At 45.8% G+C, this 22,336-nt stretch overlaps 1 protein-coding gene across 2 annotated transcripts in view; it reads right to left on the bottom strand.

Moving 5' to 3' along the window:
- The window catches only part of LOC115904941, a 31,226-nt gene extending 9,617 nt beyond the window's left edge, over window positions 1–21,609 (bottom strand). The window contains exons 1-4 of one of the 2 annotated variants that reach the window (XM_030950891.1): window positions 21,252–21,609; window positions 10,851–11,701; window positions 3,468–3,629; window positions 737–923 (exon numbers count right to left, since the gene is read on the bottom strand). In XM_030950891.1, the coding sequence (XP_030806751.1) occupies window positions 737–923; window positions 3,468–3,629; window positions 10,851–11,701; window positions 21,252–21,300 (1,249 nt within the window). In that variant the 5' untranslated portion in view covers window positions 21,301–21,609. Of the gene's footprint in view, window positions 1–736; window positions 924–3,467; window positions 3,630–10,850; window positions 11,702–21,028; window positions 21,211–21,251 lie in introns of those variants that run through there. The other variant, XM_030950892.1, reaches the window with a different exon arrangement.
- Between the last annotated feature and the right edge of the window lie 727 nt (window positions 21,610–22,336).

Genomic DNA, 22,336 nt, shown 5'->3' with positions numbered 1-22,336 from the left:
GCAGCAAGTTATGACTTCAGATGGGATGAGAACCCTAAGGACTTAAAGATGGGATAAGACCCCATGTGATCCAAAGGCTCTGACTCAATCCTACAATTAAGTTGTTCTATGTTTCACGAGGTATTAGAAACAAGCTGAAATCCAAGATTTGAAATAAACTGATCAGGCTCATTTAGTGAGCTGGTTCACATCTAACAGACTTTTCATCTGGCTTTATCATCAGTAGGCTGAGCGCAGTGTTTCTCAGCCATCTGGAAAAGCTGATCTCTGGATCCAAGCTTTGCAGCTGGGGCTTATTTCCACTTGGTCTATAGAATAAGTCACCCTCCAGGAATGTGTTCCATGCCTACTTGAGAGAGCAGAAGACTAACAACAGGTATAAGGTTTTCCATCTTAGATCAAATCCTACCTTGCCTTGGGTGGAGGCTCCACTAATGGTCCCATCCAGGCATGTTAATTTTCCAAAAGACTATTTTATAATTCACTTGTCCTAATCTTTACAGCCACAGCTGCAAAGCAAAAACCTCCAATCACACACATGAAGCAGCCAGTGTTAAAATCCTAGGTACAGAGAGAGCATTTTAAATTTCTTCTCTTGGATTTCAGCTAGGGTTTAGTTCTACTAAAACCTTGCTCTGTTCCCAACTGTCTTTCCTTGGGTCAAGAAAGTGGCTGATCAGCTTGTTTGACCAAGTGGTGGCAAACGGGAGGGCGTGTTAGAGGTATTTGAACTCACCATTGCAGCTGCTCAGCTTCTCGGTGTTTGCTCCTATTTCTGGGATGATGGAAAGATCAGAAGGGTTTCCAGTCTGAACCAAAAGGCTGTGAGGTCTGCTCCTCCCAGCATAATTTGTTTTCATGTCTTGATATGACTTAAGGAAGATACTGGCAGCTCCACAGGAGCAATGCTGCAGAATGTATTCCTGTACCAGACAAAAAGAAAGTATGCAGGCTCTCAGACTGCAACAACCCAAGGTAATGGGTGGTGCAACACTACAGAGGAATTGTAAACATTCCAGCCCAGGGATGTCCATCCTTGTTGTAGGACCCACCAGAACCCCAACAAATTATTTCATTCTCTAAAATGCTGAACAGCTTGTAGTTAGTAATACAGAGCTTTAATGGCTTCATTAGCATTTAACTTAAATTGCCTGATAGTCAGCATCTTTTCAGTTTGTTTCCCAGAAGGAATTGAATATGAGTTTCTAAACAGAGAGCCGCTCAGCTGAGGCATTAGTGTAAATAAACAGATCAGTTATAACAATGACTCATATTTTAAGATGTTATTTGTTTTGGAGCATGCACAGACAACAATATCTTGTATTTTTATTGATGAGATGCCACAGTTTTCTTGCGTGTTACCAGCCAAATGGACTGTGTGTGGTATTTCAGTCAGTGTACTTCTGCTGTTGCTGCTGGTGGGGTGAGGAAGGGGAGATTTTCTACCTTGCACAAGCCTGTTGCAGAAGAGTTTAGTAGGGTAGGAAGGAAGGAGAACTTTATCCAGCTGAAGCAGAAAGGGAACCAAACTGTTTACTGGTGTTGGAACCAGGACAGGCCAACACCAGTTTAGCACCTCTGGAGACCCCCAAGAAACTGACAGTTTCAATGTCACTTCTCATGTGCATATGTTGTTACAGCAGTGTGGAACTTCTCATTATCAATACCTTTGGGAGATGCTTAGCAAATCTGATGAAAGATGCTGGTTTTGGCCCATGGTATTATAGATTAACCTGTAAAGAAAGGATGTGGAGCAACAGTGTTCCCTTTGTGTCCCAGGATCAAAGCCATCATTTCTGTGGTGATGTCTGTGCACCTCTCAAGAACAGCACTGCGAGCATTGGTTATCTACAATCTTCGTGACCAGCTCTTAATATCATGTTAACCCCATGTTTTGAGGGTTGTGTCTTCCCTAACCATGTCTGGGACATGGAAACCTTTCCATTCTCATAGTCTACATGGAGAGTGAATGTGGTTTGTAAAGGAGTTTTTGGACCCCTCCAAATTATGGATGGCAATCTTCATGTTTCACGGCCAGCATTCCTCTTCAATTCAGAGGGGCTATGACTGAAGAACAAAATGATGGAGAGCTGCTCAAATATAGGAGATCCAGGCTCCACAGGATACCCGAGAGTGTCCAGTTTTTTAAACCACGCTACAAGCACTGAATGTTACATCTGAGAATCCAATTCCCCACTGAACAGTATGAGACAAATGCATCTGAGAAGACACTGCTGAGAGACCTTCAGAAGTACCAAAAAGATGAAAGTTTCAAATATTTAAATGAAAGCACGGTGCCTTTCATTTCAGTGGGAGCTGGGGAGGGGGCACGTACACCAGATGATTTTGCAGCTTGGAAGAGTTACTTTGAGCAATGACTCACAGTTGTAAAGCTTCAGGAAATGTGTTAACAATTCCCAGGCTCTATGTAGGAGGCTGCATTCCTCTGAGTGTGAGAGATGGGTACATGGAAATGACAAGCTACTCTGCTCTGCAACCTGACTCAGAACTTGGCTTTGGCTCTGAGGAGGAGTCAGTCACCTACTGCAGATCCAGTCCCAGCAGGTGGGAGAGCAGCACCAGGGGAACAATGAGCTATCAGGAGAATAAAAGACTCACCACAGCACAGCTGGGAAGAAATAGCTGAGTGTGATAAACCCTTTCTGTTCCTTTGGGGAGTGTTAAAATAAACAAAAAGGCAGGGGAAGAAAAAAGATGGAAATCTAGTGTGATGACTGAAGAAGAGGCGAGGTAGAGCTTAATAAAATGTGCAGGGACTAAAAAATGCTGATGGAAATGTTGGAAGACCCTGAAATTATTTGCAAATTTCAGTCAGATTTTCCAGCTACCTCTGGCTGATAAAAATGACAAATGGGAACACTGAAATGGTTTAATGTCAGAGATTTTTCATCTGGTAGCTTAGGAGCACAGGAAGTGAAAAAAAGCATGGAGCTGGGTCATGGTATTGCTGCTTCTCTTTCCCCTTGTGTCTGTTTTGTGAAAAATTCTGGGATTTTGACAGTTTGAAAACAGAAGGAAATGTAAGATCTTATAAATCAAAACACAATTGCTAAGGAGCTCTGTGGATTTTGTTTTGATAGCATTGAGGAGAGGAGATGCATTCTTGGGAAGTTTACAGCTTAGAGAAGAAAAAGTTTCTGACTTAGAACAGGCCATTGTATGAGGTGAGAAGTGTGCTTTTTAACTCAAAAGAGGCAAGCACATTTGAGAAACAAAATTGAATAAGACCAGAAACTCAAGCCCAGCCTCAGGAAAACAAACCCACTGTGGTGTGTGAGGCCTCCCTAAAGACCAGAGTACCCAGTCCAGGTGCGTGCTGGATGTGGTAAATTGGCATCTTCCCGGACACAGAACTTTCTGCTTGGGCCTTGAGTTTATTATTTAAGATGTATTACTCAATGGAAGATACTATGGTATCTGCTTTGGATACTATATTATCTGCTTACCTCTTTTATCTGACTCATCTTCTGCTCTTTCTGCAAGCTGCACACTTGTTTTTGGAGACGCAGGTTGTACTCCTGAAGCTGCCCAATCTTCTCAATCAGTTGGCAGATGTGTTCTAGGTATCCCAGACCAGATCCCAGGGCTTTGCTGTTACTTTGGTTCACCTGCAATGACAATGCATCTTGGACCATGGAGTAACAAGAGAGCAATTCTTACTAGGAGCTGAGAGCCCTGCACGCTCCTTACAGTCATGTCCTGTGATAAAGTCAAGCTTCCTCTTGCAAGGTGCTTTGGTCTTACCACAGATTTGAGCTACACCATTACTTGCTGAAGCTCTTTTCTGGATTACTCAGCAATTTCCACTGTCAGAAGAACTATTCTGACTGATCACAGGCTGATGCAGAGGAAAACCTCATGACAGCCTGTTTCTAGTTCCACCTCCCAGGCTAATTTTTTGGGTTTTACTGGCATCAGAAGCCTTACAAACAAATATGGTTCAACTGTATGCAATGGATGGCTGGGGCTAGTATGGCTCATTAGCCTACAATGCTCAGTGGAGGTCACACTTATGTGTACTGAAGCTGGGCTTAGCTCCTACCCAAAAGCATGTATCTGCAGGTTGCATTGATTTGCTGAGTTGTGACCACCTTGGGGGTACACTTTGTCTGCTGTACTCTGGCCCTCATCACTGGTGTGTCTGTGAGAGAAACGTACTTGAATCAAGCTGCCAAAGTGAAAGAACATGTTTCCACTAATCTTTAGTAGATCCCAGCTTACATCCCTACTGCTACCTTCTCAGTCTTGAAGAGATGCCTGAAGAAAGTTTGCAGGAGCAACTTTGCTGTCTGGCTGTGGAAGGATAATCTCTGCCACTGAGTTCTCTTCACCCAGGACCTGGCAGAGTCTCACTGCTGCTCAGCCAAGGGCAATGCTGGAGACAGAGAGTAATCCCATGGCAGAAGAAAAGCTATGATGCTTCCCAGCCTCCTGCTCTGCACCTCACCATTTCTGACGCCAAGACCTCCCCAAGCACAGCGAGTGTCCTCCCCTGTGCCGTGCTCAGGCTGTGTTGAACGTGCTGCTAACAAACACATGCAGGGACTCACTTCCACCTTGGCGCTGCCTGCTGATGTGCGTGTGATATCAGTGAGTAAAATAAGCCTCGATCTTTACAAAAGCAGTGCTCTAAGTTTATCTTACTTCAAAAAATAAGTTCCCTCTACAAAAGCAGGAAGCTTACTCTGTCTCCTTTCCCACAACAATCTACATTTTTGGGGAAATGCCAGCCCTGGGACTCTTCCTGTCTTTTCATTATGTCAGAAAGCTCATGGTGTGTTAAAAAATAATCAACATTAGGATTTACTTCTTTTTAAACAAATGATGATACAATGTTATTTATAAACAGGTATTATTAAATCCAGATGCTTTTGTGTCTGAAGTTGGGACAGAGGTTGTTGACTCCAAGTCAAGCAGTCATTCATTTCATGACTTTTATTTTCCTCTCAGGCAGAGCCTGCAAGAAGTGGTGGCAAGACAAAAGTTACTCAGCCGTAAAACTGAGTATTTACTGTGGCTGTGCAATGGGTAGGGACACAGCCCCAGGACCCAAAGGGAGAACAAAGCCTGTGTGGTATCTGGTGGGAAAAGCTTGAGTCAAAAGCACTATAACCAACATATCTAAAAGCAGCTAGGGATCTGGGGGTGCCCAGCTTGAGAAGAATAATTTTCAGAAAGTACATGGGTATCAACTTCTGAAAATTTGGCCATTTTGAGTTGTCTCAAAATGAACAGTCATTTTTATATACTGTTCCAATAGACAGTCAGTAGTTCCTTATTACCCCAAAATATAGGCTTTCTGCTACACTGTACCCTCTTTGTGCACATCTAGCAACTCCTCTTCCTTCCAGTATGCTACTGCATGGCTGCTGGCATGTCTGTACTGCCCTAAGGAGACACTGAGCCTAATCCAACCCATTATAGCTGTGGAAACACAACGGGAGGCTTCAAGGGACACACAAGGTCTTGGATGGAGTAAACCATTTGGCTCTAACTTAGCTTGGAGAAAAAGAATGAAGCATTTGATGGTGACCTCTTTCACTTAGAGACCCTCTTTTTGCTCTGTATTTGTCCTGTGCTTAACATTGTACAGTCCTGCTTCATGTCTGTGGCTGCTGGGTTTGTAGGCCAAAATGGGCAGGAGGAGGAGAGAAGAGAGTCCTACTTTTCCATGCTCTGTGTCTAGAGCTGAAGGCTCTGGAAAGCAAAGGTGTGTTTGGGACAAGCATGGAAAAAATGTGGCTTTTAGCAAAAGTTAGAGAAAATGTCTAACTCCTGAAAGTAAATACAGGTGCCCAGAAAATGAGAGGGAAAAGGTGTAGAGTAGTTGCTCCAGGTCTTGGGGTGAGGTAGATCTACCCCTGTAGAGGACCTAAACCAGACTGAAGGTTGGACTCAATACGCTGAAGATCCCTGTTTCACAGCCAGAATTCAGAGGCTGCTTAGGGCTGTTTGGGCTACTTAATGACAAATTAATCTGCATTTTATTGAAGTGATCTCAGAAAGCACAAATCAGGCAGAGCCTCCAGTGCTTGCACATTTCTGCAGGACCAGCCTCCTCTGTGGTCAGAATGCAATGGTGAAAACTTTTAGGGGTGTGCTTCAGCCTGCCACAGGGCTGGTTAGCATTAGGATTGCTCAGATATGGCAGGTGTTCCATACAGAATATTTGTGTAATTTAGCTGGTTGCCCCCAAAACAATTGCACAGAGAGAGTCTCTCTAGGAAGCCTTCAAAGACTTTGTTTTTTCGTAGACTGGAAATACCTAAAGACCCCTAGCTATCTTTTGGTGATGCCAAGTGCAGCACAGACTCTGGTCTGTCATATTCTGGTCTAAATATTTTCCTCTCAGCATCTGAGACAGTTTTATGCAAGTAGTGAAGAGTCAGCAGCCACAAGAAAACTGCAAATATTTTCCAGGATGTCTCTTCCATTCTCTGTCCTCCCAGTTGAAGCTTCATGACTGAAATTTGTCCTACTTTCCACACAGTAATTGTCAAATAGTGTTGGAACAAAAGCTGTGTGCCCATTTTTGAGATGATAAAGAAGGAAAAAGCTCTTGCCTACTTTTCTGTAAGATGAAGATGTGGAGGATCATAAAGACACAATTTATGAAACACATGGTTGAATCTTCTCTAGGAAAGTAAGAATGTAATGTATAAATACATGCCAGATTTTGCTTTTAGGCATGAGACTGAGCCAGACCCTCATCTGGAAGAAACAGAGTTAAAGGCTCCCAGTTATGCCATGCTGAGTTACTCATATTATGGTTTTTTGACTCTGAGGAGTTAAGATGTACTACACTGACTGCACACCTGTGTAGCAAAAGAGGGATCTCTGCCCTTGTCAGTGCTCACCTAAGTTTTGGGCACAAGTTTTCAGTATATGTGTCCCTGGCAATAAATTGTGACGGTTGTGCAGGCCTACAGATTTCTTAGGAACTTTAAAAATACAGGATCAGCATCTGCACTGGGAATTTTGGCTTATTTAGAGCCCTCTAGTCAATATTTTGACTGGCATAAGTCACATCTTCTCCTCTGTGGCTACACGGCTCACAGAGATGAGAGCCTGTCCTCTTGTCTCTGGGGAATATTGTGCTCACTGCAGCATCTGATCACTACAAAGAGTTGAAGTTCAGTGGGAGCTGCACGAATAAGAGTTGCTTTCAAGTCTCTTGTTCAACTGATGTATAATCAAAATCTGCATGTCTGATCATCTGGTCAGCACTTTGTCCAGCCTCATTTCAGCCACTACCTGTTACTTGGATGCATGTGATGTGCTTTTCTACAATTGGGCTCAATGGAGAACTGTCCTGGGCTGGACCTGGCAGCAGGAGCTGAAGATGACAGGCAGTTTGCAGGGGAAGCTTTTCTTTGTTCAGAAGAATGCTCACTGATGTATCTTGCATTGCCTTAGGTTTCTGTGCTTCACGCAGTGCTCTTTGCTTTTCTTGTGCATAGTTTTGGGTTATACCAGGATGCATCCTGCCACCCATCCCTCACTGTGCACTCTGGCCATGTGAGCGTGGCTGGTACAGGCAGCACGGTGGTCACTGCACCACCTGACAGGGAACAACGGAATTTCAACCCTCCCATCCTGGGCCCAGAGCAACCAATTAGTGACACAGCCACAGGCTGAGCTGAGTGGGAAGCATTTGTCACTGGTAGCCGACAGCACCGAAAGGCTTGTGAATAACAGGAAAGAGAGGGATCGTGCTGTGTATTTCTGATGTCTCCACCCTGCTGTCCAGGAGGGACTGTGCTTGCTGATAGCTTCTGGTTTCCTCTGAGCAGCACGCACAGGTTAGGGGGCTGGCCATCACAGGTAGCCCTATCCTTCCCCTGAACTGTATCACTCTGTGGAGAAACATTTTGACTGCTTTGGCCCAGGATAAATAGCACTGCATGGATAATGATTTTTTTTCACTTAATGCTGATGGTGCTCCCATCCTTTTTCTTCTAGGAGGCTGGGCTGGGCTGGGCTGGGCTTGGCTGGGCTGACTTTAAATGTAAACTTTATGGAGCGTGAGGAAGTGTTTGTAAAGCAAAAGCATCAAAAGCTATGTATCTTCAAACTTCAAGCTTAAAAGGAAATGCTTTTATTTAGGCTTCAAAGTTCTTTCTCTTGTTGTTTGACAGCTTCCATTTTCTTTCATCTTTCAAAATGTAGGCAAATTTCAAAATAATGACAGTTCAAAACAAAAGATCAGAAAGCTTTGTCTAAAAATGCTGCACTGAAATGATTTGATGTATATTTTCAGCCAAAGCTATTCACCAACTGAATCCAAGTGGTCAAAACATTTGGTCATTTCCAGTCTCTCTTTTTCAGCATTTTCCTTCCTGTTCTCTTGGAAGTGGCCTCAGCAGTGAGGGATGGTCAGGAGGACATCAAGGGACAACTTCATCCAGAGACTGAATCCTTGTTTGGCTGTGGTGAGCCAGTGAGCACAGTTGGCACTGCCACAGCTAGCTGAGCTGGGGAAACTCAACTGCTCTTCTGTTACTTCAAAGTTCCCAAAACCATCAATAGAACTGAGGAAGATGGTGTCACCTATAACTAAATAATGCTCTCACCAAACATTAATTATAAGCCAGTGTAAGCACTTTTGCCTTTCTATCAACATTAATTTAATGCAGGAATTGATTTGATGGAGCAATTTGGTGTGCCATGTTCTTGCCAGGGTGGGACTACACTGTGCTGGCCTGCTTTCTTTCAGGCAACAGTGATTCATTTCTAGGGATATCTTAGTCCCTTAGAAGACAACAGGCCATAGCAGAGATTGGTTTCTAAGTACCATTTTGTGTCTTGGACAGACAAATGTGAAAACCACAGAGAAAGCCTGGAGCAGATCCTCAGATGGGATGAACTGAGATACATCTGTCATGTTCAGATGATCATCTGGATCTCACTCCTGAACAGGTCTGTGTTGTATGACAGTGACGACAGGTCAGCCTGGTGTAAGCTTAGTGAGGGCAGAAGACTCTGCATCTGCCAGAGGCTGTCCTGGTGCTGTCCTGGTGCTCTGAGGCACACAGTGCAGCAGCTGCTGCAGGGCTGTGCAGCAGCCCATGGGCATTTCTTGTCCCAGTCAAATTCGGTGCTACCTGGCATCCCAGCAGTTTGAGGTGTGGGGCTCTTGAGATACATCAGCCTGGGGGTGTGCTGTGAAGAGGGGCAAACTTCCCCAGCATCTAGGTCACAGCTGTATTTACACAGCTCAAAAAACAAAGAAAAGTGCTCTAGGGCACAGGGCTTTAGCACTCAGCCGGTGAGGATATTAAAAAGGAGTGGAGATAAGCCACCAAGAGCTTAATTTCCTCTTCAGCTTCTTTCTAATTTATTCTCTTGTTTATTTAAATGCTTTGCTTTGGTAAACTGAGGCTCCATTTCACTAAGGATTTAAAGGAATTTCACAGGCATACCGAGCTGTCAGACAAGACCAAATCTGGGTGCAAACTCTCCAGAGTGCAACAGAGAATTTAGGTAACTTTTTATGAAGTCTCCTTATGGTCAGATTCTGCAGCTCTCATCTGTTCTTGAACTCTCTGCCAAATGGCCAGATCTGTTTGGGATCTGTGCAAAGTAGACATCTGTCTTCTGCCATGTGTGAGATAGCTCTGGGGAGGAAAACGCTACTCAGATGGGTTGTATGTTGCTTGTACTGCTTTGATATGCAATGTTAACAGAAATGAGACATCTCTGACCTGCCTCACTGCTCAAGAGGTTTTGGCATGCTGGAAAGGAAGTCCAGTGCCCGATGGTTAAGGGCAGTGAGGTCATGGTTAAATTATTTGCACAGCACACATCACTTGTTACTTGGCTTTCTCCCACCCATCTCCAATTCCAACTCATCACTATTACCACAATGAACGACCCCCAAAAAAATCCCTGCTAGGCACCATTTGATGCTTTTGTGTGTTTGTGACCCTCTTCACCTAGCCTGCCTTTCTCCTTTTTCCTTCCCTTTGCTCATGGGGCTCTTTGGTCTGTCTCTCTGTCAAGAATCAGTTTCCCACAGAGATCTTTGCTTTCCTGGTTCCTGGAACCCACTGCAGTGATCTGTCCTCACTTCAGCAGCATGAGGCTTCAGGCAAAGAGCTGGGGGCAGCACTTACCAGCACATGCTATGGGAGAAGGTGCACAAAAGGGCTTTTTATTCTCTTGTCAGTGGCACAAGGTACCAGCAAGGGGAAAGAGAGGGAGTAAGGAGTGAGACAACCTGCTGAAATTAGGTCTTTGCAGTTTGGTCCATCACAGCTATGCTGGCAAGTTAAAATGGCATCTCCAACTCCAGCCCAACAAAAATCTGAATTTGTGAATTAGCTCCCTGCTCATGCATTATTTGAGGCAGTTTACTCAACAGGGCACAACAGGCCTGGGCAGAAATGAATCAGTGCTTAGACAAGTTCTTTACAAATTTCAATGCCCCAAAAGCAAGCCAGCTATTCCCAGAGACAAGAATAACCTGGTCTTGAAAATAAACCTATGTTCTGACCCCCCACTCCATGTATCAGAGGATGATGACTTCATAATCTTCATTTTGAGACCAGAATCAAGTCCACCCTCTCATCTAGAGCTTTTAGAAACACCACATCTCAATGAGCTGTTTTTCATTCTTACCCAGACCTGATATTCACAAATTAATTCAGAATTTTACTGGTATGAAAAGAAACCTTAAAAATCAAATACCATTTTTTGCTGCTTACAAGTTTCAGGGGAGGTATTCTAAACTCACTCAGATGTGTCTATTTTGTGACAAACAGGACTTGAACACTGACTGGGGTGTTTGGACAGCCCTAGATTTAAGATTAAATTCACACGTTTCTCACCTCACTCAGTCTACAGCATTCATCCATGTATTCATCCAGGCTGTCACTTGTGGGGTACTTCTTCAGCTGATGTTCATGGATCTGAAGGTCTTGCATGCTGCAAAAATTCTCTGGAAAATTGTCAGCAATTGTCTTTGGCTCTTCTATGGGACCTGGGGTGGAAAGAGTGCTTTCCCTGGAAAGGTCCATCTCTGCGGTAGGTTCCTTTTCTGGAGACTGCTTGTCATCCTGGTGAAAATGATCATCAGGACTTTCTTCCTTAGGGTCATTGAAGTCTTCAAGGGAAGCTGTAGGATCCTGCACAGCATCTGCCTCCTGACTATAGTAATCATCTTGCTTTTTGCTCTCTGGATCTTGTAGGCTAACTTTTCTGGCATGTTCTTTACATGTTCTCATTAACTGATGGTCAATTTCTGGAGAAGAAGAGGTGCTAAGCACACCCGAGTCACAAAATGAGTCTCTGATGTGAAGCACAAAGCTCTTCTCTGAGCCCGTAGGCGTTGATGGAGAATTAGCACCGCTTGGCAACTCAACCCCTGAGTCCTCAGATTCAAATTTGGAGAATCTGTGGAGCCGGCACTTGGACTCGGAGGCGCTGAGGTCAGGCAGGGTGGCTATGCAGTCCGTGCTTGCTGGGCCATCCGCACAGTCTGCATCTGCTGCCGTGGCTGCTGCATCTGGACTTCCCAAGCAGTCTGGTGGGACACTGGCACCGGGAAGATGGGACTCCTCTGTGCAGGCTGTGTCAGCTGGAGCCTCTGGGATTAACCCTGGGTTTTGAATTCCTTCATTGCTCAGTATCTTCATGTGTGTTAACACGACTTTGTCCTCAGCAGGTGGGCTCTTCTTACCTGCAGAAAAGAAAACAAGTAGAAGGTCACAGGTGGCTACAAAACTCAGTGTCTAATGCATCCCCTGAGGGATGTGGAATGTAAAACTGCCTATACCAAAGTGGTAGAGGGGGACAGCCCTAATTTGTTTTTCTTGAGCTATGTGAAGCTTTCTTGTGGGCTTTGCTGCAACAAAAGTCTTGTGTTTCATAGCCTCAGAGTCCTCCAGGGGGGCTCATAAAAGCACAATTCTGATTTGATAGGTAGAAAACAACATATGTAGGCAGGTAACTTTTTAGTAATTATCTGCATATAGATGGAGAGATGTACATGTTCTTTCAGCCTGATAGACATTAATTTAAAGCTCAAATATTTTTTTCCAATTAAATGTATTCTGAACCAGCAGAAAAAAAAGAGTAAAGTGAAATCACTCTTCCCAGAGGCTTAAGTGAATTTTGGGTTGCAACAAGCAATTTGAAAACTCTTTGGTATTCTCTGCAGTATTCTCTGCTCACATACACGTGAGAAAAATCAAGTTCTGATAAGAAAAGCAAGTGTAAAAAGCACTGTAGATCTTTTTCACGCCCTGTATGGTTTTAGCTATGAAGTAATGTCTTTAAAGTGAGCTCCTACCTTATTTGTAAAGACAAAAGAGATGGGGGCAGCCTTGCTCAAGAGCTTTTGCACACAAACAAAGAAGACTTGTTTTCAAGTCACAATTATTTTACACAGTAATGTGATAGAACAGTCTCTGGATGAAAGGCTGATCTTCAGGGGTCAAAGATCTGCTCCCAGGTTTTTCTTACTGTTTTTTGGAATATAATATTTCATAGTGCAAACATTTGGATCACGATGGCATGAGAGCCAGTGTGAAAGTTCTGCATCTACCTTTTAGCAAACTGCAAATCTCAGCTCCAAGTACATATGTTTGTGGATTTGGAACCAAGAATTGATGCAGAACAAAACTTCAGTTTCCCTGATATCTTTTCCCTTAGTGCCCAACCCAGAGTGCCTCAGAGGGCTACAATGCATACACTTTTCTGGATGTCTTACTTTCTACTTCGTTCCCCTCTCCTCTTTCTTTTTGCCTGAATCAGACCAGCATGAGCTTCACAAACTCACTGGCAATAATGTAAATGTCCCTAGGTGGCTAGGAAAGCCTGAGATCCACCCCACCAGGAGTGGATCAGGGAGAGCTGTGCTGTGCAGCTCTCCTCTGCAGTAACCCAGAAGCTCCCTGTTTCAGAAATAACCCATCTTTACCTCCTCCAGCTTGCTTTCTGCAAAGTACTTAGATAAGGGAAACTTTTATTCATTAAGGCCAAAGCTAACTCTTACATGGATCATTTTCTACTTTATTTGAATTCCCTTCATTTGATCTTGAGAATTTCCTGGCATACCACTGAAACATGCCCTTTGCTGTTCATAGACACCCACTGATTTAATATTTTACACTGGATTTTTATGAAGGGCAGTCAGTGATAAATAATCTGATGGGCTTCTTGTGGTACATAGTGCTAATACCCCTTATATAAGATTTGTTTATCATATACAGAATTGCACTGCCTCCCTTAGCAGGATTCACAGGCATCTTCCTAGTGCAAAGAGCCATGTTTGGGACAGTCAGTGCTAGACCTCACCAACACAACACCAGGATGTTGCTGTAATGAGGGACAAGAAAAAGACATTACCCAGGAAAGCTCATGAGGACCTGCCTGTGCTGGGCTCTGTTGTTATTCTTCCACTTTTGGGATATGTATGAGGGACCCTGACCCGAGGACAAGGAATAGGGTGACTGGTTTGCAGCTTCACATACAGCAAAACATCAGCTCTAAGAGGGAGCTGGGTGCCAGGGCTTGGAAGGAGGAGGTGGAACTGAGTCACTTTGATTTGGAGTCAAGAGGATCTACCTGCTCAGCTGCAAACACCTCTTGGCAGCCAGACACAAAATGTTGTATCTGCATGAAAAATACAAGGCTTACAGGCTCTTCTGATGGCATCACTACCCAGCTGGCCAACAAAACCACCAAAAGTCAGGAGGAGAGCAGTTGCATTCTTGCAATTACTTTTAGGAACAAACCATACAGCTGTCACTCTTACCAGGAATTACTATATGCAATGGTAGTTCTTTCCCACAGTCTGATTGTTCTCACTTATTAATCATGCCATGCTTTCCTTTGACTGGAGATTCTCTCACTTCTTTCAATCTGTCCCTGTTTTTTCTTGCTTAACTGGTTTCACCCTGGCCTACACAAATATTGCTTTGTCTAAAATCAGGAAGCAGCATATTAAAATGAGGTCTTGCTACTTACAGAAGATGTCAGATGCTTTACTGCATATCTTTTAGGACTACAAAAGCTGCAATGTGAACAAGAAGGTTTGGCTGGAGTAGAAAGAATAGAAAGTAAGATGAAATCTTTGACCCTCTGTGGGATGGCCGCCTTAATGCCAACAACAGTTCTTTGCTCTCCCCTTACTGTGGTCACTAGCAACATGTTTTACAAAAATTGTTTATCCGTTCTAGGCTGCAAACCATTGCTCTCAGCACTGTCAGGTCCTGCAAACCACAGAGCATTTCTGATTTATTCTTCCAATGCCCTGTGATGAGGCAAAATGTTATCATCCCCCTACCACAAGACCAGAATACTGGCAAAGGACAATAGGATTTTGCAACACACTTCGGCACCTCATCCTCATTCATTTAATAATATTTTCCCGTGGTCAGTGAGGTCATCTATGCTACAGCAGAAATATCTCCAGTGATTAAGGCAGTGACCTGAAACTCAAGTTATTCTTGCTGCACCTCACTGACAGAACAGTCTCTCTTCTTCCTCTCTGTTAACTGGATTATAGAATCTAAACCATGGGGCTTCCAAGAGGCAGATTGTTCCTGCTACAGATCTCAAAAGAGGCACTCAGCTCTTTCAAGCATATTGCTAACAAACACCAGAATGGTGCAATTAAAGTTCATCTGCTTAATTGAGGGGAAAAGGAAAAAAAAGAGAAAAAAAGCGACCCAGACCCTCAGCTGCTATAAATTAACTCATTTCCAGGGCCCTTAACAGAACTGTGTCAGCTAATTTTGGCCGAGGGCTTGGCCTGTAAGTGCTTTGTTCAGCAATACCAGGGGCCCTGAGTAAAGCAAGGAAGGGAGATAACTCCTGCCTGGCACTGGAGGAGTGTGCTGCAGGGGTACGGCTGCAAACAGCCCTGCACGGGGGCTTCTGAAAGGAGGTGTGAAGAACTCCAGAGAGCTGAACGGTGGCATTAACAATGGTAAGATGTATTTACTGGTGCTGGAGACCAGCCAGGTTTAAGGCTGCTGTTCCTGGGAATTCAGCCAAGATTTTTGTTGTTGTTGTTTGTTTCTTGTCCCCTGGACCGGTTTTCCACACCCCTCTGGGGTGGGGGTAAGATAGCAATTGCTGTAGTTTTTAGGAAGCTGGCTGCTACGCTGGTGTGGCAGCCAGGGAAGGAGTGGAGTTTTGTGTGCATGCTTCAGAATCAGTACAGGTTCCTGAAGCATATTCAGCATGTGTGCCCAGGCCAAGCATTGTCTCAGGGTAGTTTGTGCTACTTGCCTAGTAGCCCTTTCCAAGAGTTATATGGCTCTGTAATCACCCTAGAGGTATACAGGATTCCCTGGATTGAAATATATGCCTGTAACTGGTGGTAAGTGATCATGTGTAGCCCTGGGAAGCTGGGTTTCCTGTGCCTGTAAAGCTGGAGAATCAGCCTGCTTCCCAACTCACAAGGAGGTGGTGACACTGAACTAGCTAATACCTGGGGGTAATTGGTAGGGAGTGAAAGGAGCAGATGTGTCCCACCTAAGTCTCTAGAACTTTGCATCATGTTTAAATTGCTTTCTAGGATATTTCTATGTTGCAATTAGCATAGCCTAATAGAGAAACTTAAATCTCTCAAAGGTAAATACCCTCCCAATCACCTCCTGTCCCAAGGTTTCACTTTATTGGGACTTTTAAGTCCAAGTTATTTTTCCAGTTGCACAATAACTAGCAGCTGCCAGGGCTCAGCCTGGTGTATTAGTACAGAGATCACTGACCAGGAGAAGGAGGGCAGATATCTAAATATAAAATTGCTTTCAGGCAATTTTTTTATCCCAAGATGCACGAGATGAACTCAAACAACTGCCCAGAAAAAACTCCTTCATATTTCCAATCCTGCTGAAGCCCAATTCTTGCAAAAGCTCCCACCTTTCTAGTTAACTAAGCCAAAGTCTCTATCCAAATTCCTGTGCTCCAAAGTACTGAAGCCCATGTCTGGTTGTTTTTTTTTTTTTTGCATCTATGCCTGTGACTCAAAGTTGTGTTTTACTGGCAATTCCTTCAGTGCAAGACCTGTTAAGCTCTGCTACATCCCTGAGAGGGTCTGTCGCCTCTGATGCACTGACTTAAGTATCATAGCACATGGTTTTCTGATGTATGCAACTAGTGGAAGCCCTGCTGGACAGGAAGAGGCCAGGCTGGCAGTGGAATGAGTGCTGCTACTGGCAGTAGAGAGCCATACCATACCAGCTCTGCCCTTTGCTGCTCTCTTCCTTTCCAGTCTCTGCCCACCTGTTGTCTCAAAATGTTCATCCTGATTTTTAGGCTACTTGGCATGGGGAGAATCTCTGTTAAACATGGCACAACTGGAGCCAAAGCTTTGCTTGTCTCCATCCACCACTCTCTTATAAAGAATAGCAGAGGTAGAGCCATGGCAGCCTTCTCCTTGTCTCTAGAACTGCTGCAAGGTCCGTGTGCAGTGAACCCATCTGCAGGCTTGTACAGGATGAACAGCCCAGAGATACTTGGAGGAAGAGATTCCTCTCCCTGCTACTGTGTGCCACACGTGCCACAAGACATGCAACATCCTACACACTGCAGCTTATAAGGCCAGCACTTTCCAACTTTACTGTGCCACCAAAAATAGAGGGTATCACCAATGACTTGGGTTGTTGGTGTAGCAGGGACTTAACACAGCTGCCCTGCAAAGGAAGACCAAAGCCAAACCACAGCACTCCTACTATTCTGCTTAGCCCTGAGTACAGGAGTAAGGTGCACATGCAAAGTGCCAGAAAAGGTTTTTCAGCATCCTATAGAGGACACAGCCTGCCTAGTAACTCCTCTCTGGCTCCAGCTGCACCAAGGATGAGACCTTGCCATGCAGGACTGGTTCTGTGATGGGGCTGTGGCCTCCAAGTAACAGACTAAGAGATGATTGTCACCTTTTGAAGAATCATTACATAGCAGTGACTAGTGCATTGGAGTCAGACTCACGACCTAGAAATGAAAGGCTGCCTCTCCTATTCAGTCCTTACATTCCCTCATTTTCCTTCCTTCCCGTACAAAAAGACTCCCTTAGTTTTGTTACTGTGCCACATTCTAGCACTGCTGGCAGGATGGCTCAGGTGGTATTTCCCTTTCATTTCGAAGAGGTGGTTTTTTTTCTCACCAGTGATGAGGTCTCAATTTCCCAGCATTTAAGAGAGAAGGGGTCACTTCCTTTCTGAAACAATAGGCATTTTTTGCTGATGACTTTTCCCCCACGTGTGCTGAAGGGTGGGGTCGGGCGCTGGGGCCGTGCTGGCACCTCCTGAGCAGCCCCCACGCAGGGCCAGCGGGAGCCGTGTCACCCCCCCGGCTGGGGAAGAGCTTCCCTAGCACAGCCCTGTGGGCTCAGGCACGGACAGGACCTCAGAGCTCACTAGAATTGAATTACTCTTACGCTTCCAAAAACCCCAAACCAACCCAAAAAACAAAATAAGTCCCCACCCCAAAATATGAGTAACCACTACCAGCTGACCCTCTGTGAGCAAAGTCTATCTCCACAGAGCTTTGCCATGGATTTCCACGGGGTGGGATCACCCGACTACCTGGTGCTTTACTGGACTGTTGATCCCAGTCCTGGCAATGGCAGAGGTGCTACTTGTCACCAGAAGTCTGCAAACTATCTGCCTTCCCTAATGCTCTTCAGGCAGAGTGCTGAGTGTGCTGCCGGATCTTGGGCTGCCCAAGCTCAGCAAGGCTTCTCCTTAATAATTAGGATAATCACAAGCTAAAAAATTTGTACAGAAAGCCTATCACAGGGTCTGTTGTCTTCAGTGCACCAGTTAGAACTTCTACCTACAACAGCAGAAACTTGTGAAGGCATGAAAATCACTGTCGGGGTTTTTGTTGTTTTAGTTTGTTTGGTTTGCTTGTTGTTCTGTTTTTTTCTTTACTGGAGTTGTGACTGAAAAATTCACATTTGCAGGGGAACGTGCTGCCATGTCGTAACAGTATTTGCACAATAGATCAGATTATCTAAACTTCAATTTATCCAGCTGGAGAAGTGAATTGCACGTGGATTTCATGAATATACATATACAATTTGTTTTGCTCAAAATGTTGCGTGCAAAGGAATAGTTACGACAAAGCTGGATTTCAGATAGTCCGTGAACAAAAAGCATAAAGTACTTAGATCCTTTGACTCCAAGGTGGTCTCTAGTCTCAATGTTAGTTAGGTGTGTGAAGTTCCTAAGGATCGTAGTGTGGTAATATAACGTGACCAGAAATGTTCTAGGTCCCCACAGGTGCAGCTGGTAATGATAAATCCCTATAAAGTAGATGCCGAGAGAAAGATAACAGGGTTCAAGGACTCTGAAACTCTCTGAGGAAACATTCATTGCTTTAGTATCTATGTTTTAGAAAAGAGGAGGTAATTATAGCTCTTTTCAAGCATTTGAAGAAGAATGAGAGGGAGATTGTTCGATTGTTTACTGATTGATATAGTTGGGTGAACTAAAGAGGAAATGGATTTCCAAGTAGAGAGGCCACTTGACACTTTTACAGCTTGCTCCTATTCATTCCAAGTGACCTGTGAAGTTTTCGAAACCTAGCGACAGGTCTGATAGATTAATGACCTCTGGCAGAAGGTCCCGGGGCACAGCAGGTCCCCTCAGACCACCTGGTTTATCAGTTAGCTGTGTAGGCTGGCAGTCACCAGTTTCTAGAGCAACACCTGGCCCTGTGCACTGCACCAGCTAAAGCGCTGCTCCCACTCGTTTCTGCATTCTCTCTGCAACTTATTTCTTTGTGTCTATGATCCGGTGGGAAAACCTGGCCAGGGATAATTTTGGTGCACGAGGATTAGTGCCTAAATCCTCCCTGCTCTGCAATGTAACCACTCCTGAGGGCTGGGGGAGGGAAGAGGTTCAGCCCCTACAATCACCTATGGGTCTTCTTTGTGAGATTTTTGTCAGGGAGATGACAGCTGCCACTAAAGACCTGCAAATCCTTCTCCCTGGAAATTCCCATGTGTTCCTCCAAGAGAAAGGTTCAAAACCTTAAATAAAGGAAACAGTGATTTGATGAGCAGCTCTGTATAACAGCAAAAGATTATTTAGCACACAACTCAGTGATATGTCTGAGCAGAAAATTAAAACAATAGAAACAAATATATCACACATTGGCAAAAACTGTCTAATTTAGATCTTTTCCTTGTACATCTGATCTGCAGGCTGCCTCATATCACAGAGGATTATTCAGCCAGAAATTAACTAGGAGCCGGGAGGCCCTTTGCAAGGATGGAACGTGCCCCCCAGGGATGACAGGTATGTAGTAATTCAGGTTTTATTGCCTATAATAGGCTTGGATAAACAACTGTTCAATAGCCCCAAAGACCAAGGCCATTTAGACATCAGTGCTTCAACTGAAGCCAAAGAAACTCGGGAATGGTATTAGAAAGGTCGCTGTTAAGCCATTCTTCATGACAGTCATTGCTGTCCCTTGGTAAAACCCTGGAGAGCTGCTTCTGCTCAAACAAGGTAGCACTGGACAGGCATAACCATGCTCTGGCATGTCTGAAATCTTTTATAGTTGCAGTGAGAACAAGAGCCAAGAATGCTATTTCTGAATAGAGACAGTGTCCAAATCAGGACAGCATAATATTTGGTGTCTTTTTCCTAGCTGAAGTGATTAGAGAGTGATGTTGCTGTTTCTTATTTGGATAAATTCTAGCTGAACCTCTTTTTGATCTCTCAGTGCTCTGTAGGATAACTCTGTTCCCCACCAAAGCTTTCACCTACCCTCTTAAACAATACTGCTGTGTCTAGGTGGTGAGGGACACTTCCATGTGGAAGAGCAATTTTCCTTTCACCTCCTAACCCTGACATGAGGTTTGCACTATATATCTTGGAGGAAACAAGTTCATGGTCAAATTACATCCAGGGCAAAAAAGAGCAGTTTCCACCATATTGCATAACACCCTCCACTTCTTAGGGGGATGCTGGCATGTTCTCACAGCAGCATTGCTCTAGAGCCCTTTGTGTCATTGGGTAGCAGTTTCCAGACTGAGCCTAGGCAGAGCAAGGTGCTGCAGCAGCCTTGCTGGCAGCAGCACTGAACAGTTACCTGCTGGGGCACCTCACAGAGGCTCCAGCTCACACGGAGCTCTAAGTAGCTGTCCCAGACCAGGACAGCTGGGAAGCACAATCCAAGCAGAGAGTACCTGAGTGTCTCCAAGAATGTGTCATTTCTGTGACTCCATGGGAGCAATTGCTGCAGCACCCCAAAAGAAGCAGGAGTTTGGCATAAGGATGGAAACTCGGGACCCCAGGAGGTATCACCGCCCCAAACACAAGAGTTTGCAACATTTTTACCATCCTGCTGTTGCGCTGCAAACTCTGTCTGTAGCCACGTCTATGCCAAGCAAACCAGCCCAGTGCAGCCATGCCAATGAGACAGAACCTGCCGATCTCGTTTACAGCTGCCACAAGCCAAGCTGAGGGGTAAACAGGGATCCTAAGAGAATTCTGCTACATGGGGCTTGTGATCGCAACGCCTGCAGCTCTAGCTAAGGTATAAAATATAGTGGCTCCGTTATACCTGGAAAAGGCATACTGAGACCACATAATTGGTTTGCACGACAGGCTTAAAAATTATAGGTCATAAACTGCAAGACTATAGCTAGCTGCCTTTCTTGCCAGGGTCACCTCATCTGCACAGGAGGGAGCAAGTACCCGCGGCAGTCCCTGTGGGATGGGGATACCCTGCCTAAGAAGCGAGCCGATGTCCGTGCCCGCGCCGTGACAGGCGGAGGGCAGCCCCGAGCCGCCTCACGGAGCGCCGGAGCCGCGCGGTGCCGGGAGCAGCCGCTCTGCTGGGTGCCGCTCCCTCGGCAGCACGGACCGCTCGGAGCCACAGTGCTCCCCCTGCCCTGCTCCTCTCTCCCAAGCTTTGCCACGCTTACCAGGGCGAAATAAGCACGTTTTAAGAGGAAATGAAACCGGTTCCTTAGGCGCGATCTTTGTGCCCAGCAGGGGCTGGCGGGCCGGAGCGGGAGGGGACGCGCCTGGGGCAGCCTTACCTGCGAGGGGACAGAGGCAGCCGGAGAGCAGCGAGCGCAGCATGGGGGGGGGCGGCAGCGGCGCGGGGCCCGTCCGGCGGGGCCCGGCAGCAGGGCGGGCCGGGATGGGCTCGTCCTAAGTATGGTCCGCGAGGCCGCAGAGGGGAAGGAAGGGGGTGGCGGGGGTGCGGGTTTGGGGAGGTGTTGGCAGCCGCCGGCTGACCCGGGGGGGCGGCCGACTCACCTCTCCTCCAGGGCGCTCCCAGGGTGAAGCTCCGATGCCAGCTGAACATCCCGGCGGCAGCAGCCGCCCTCAGGGGCGGGCGGGGCACGGGGGCGGGGGTGCCATCGCTGCCGACCCTGCCCGAGTGGGTGAGCGGGCCCGGGCTAGGGCATGGCGCGGCAGCGCGGAGCGGGCAGCGCTGCCGGCGCGGAGCCTGCGGAGCGGCGGGCGGGCGCCCGGCCAGCAGTGACTTATAAAGGGAGCAGCCCAGAGGAATGTATCTCCTGTGGCTGATAAGCCGAGATGACTGGAGGGGTTTGAACTAACTTTGCAACCCCCGGAGAAGAGAGGTAGAGAGAAGGGGGGGAAAGGACAGCGGAGAAGAAAAAGAAAACTATTTCTGTACTTGCAAAATATCAATAAACAACTCCCCTCTCTAGTGGCAGGGAAGGCTGGAATGTTTAGGGTGGGGAGGAGAGAGAGTAAAAGAGTAGAGTGGATTTGTTGGGTTTTGGTTTTTTTTTTTTTTTTTCTTTTCAGGTTTTTTCTTGTTCTCTATTTAAATTACGTGTTATGTGTTCATCATGGAAAACTGTCTTGGTTATCACTGGTGCTGCAGGCTGTGGGTAAGAGGGGTGAGAAGGAAGTGTCAAGACTCTGCTGAGTCCAGGTTCCCATGAGCAGATTTGCCCTGTCACCATACTGGAGTGAACTCCAAACATGCATGCCAGGCATGAAGTGTTCTGGGATGCCCTGGGCATGGCTGAGCCCACTGGAGTGTTGTCTTGGGAAATGTGTGGGAAATTACTCCTAGGCTAGGTTTAAGGAGTAAAAGTTCCCTACAACAAGCAGCCCCCAAACCTCTATAGGGTCTCTGCTTGCTAAGACAGCACCAGTCCCTGTATTGCTCCCCCATCCAGATTTCTGCTGACACAAGCACTCTCAGGATTGAAAATGTGCTGCTCCACCGGTTAAACCGGCCTAATTGCATGGACTTCAGCTGTCCATAGGATCAGTGGCCCCAAGGATATCACAGAGTGGTGCTACAAATGCCATGAGAAAGTGAGTGAGAGGGGAGCTGTCAGGAGAGGTCAATCCAGTTGCCC

Source organism: Camarhynchus parvulus, chromosome 6 (genome assembly GCF_901933205.1).
Source record: "Camarhynchus parvulus chromosome 6, STF_HiC, whole genome shotgun sequence".
Lineage (NCBI taxonomy): Eukaryota > Metazoa > Chordata > Aves > Passeriformes > Thraupidae > Camarhynchus > Camarhynchus parvulus.
Note: the sequence above shows the minus strand (reverse complement) of the source record. Positions and strands in the feature narration are given on the sequence as shown.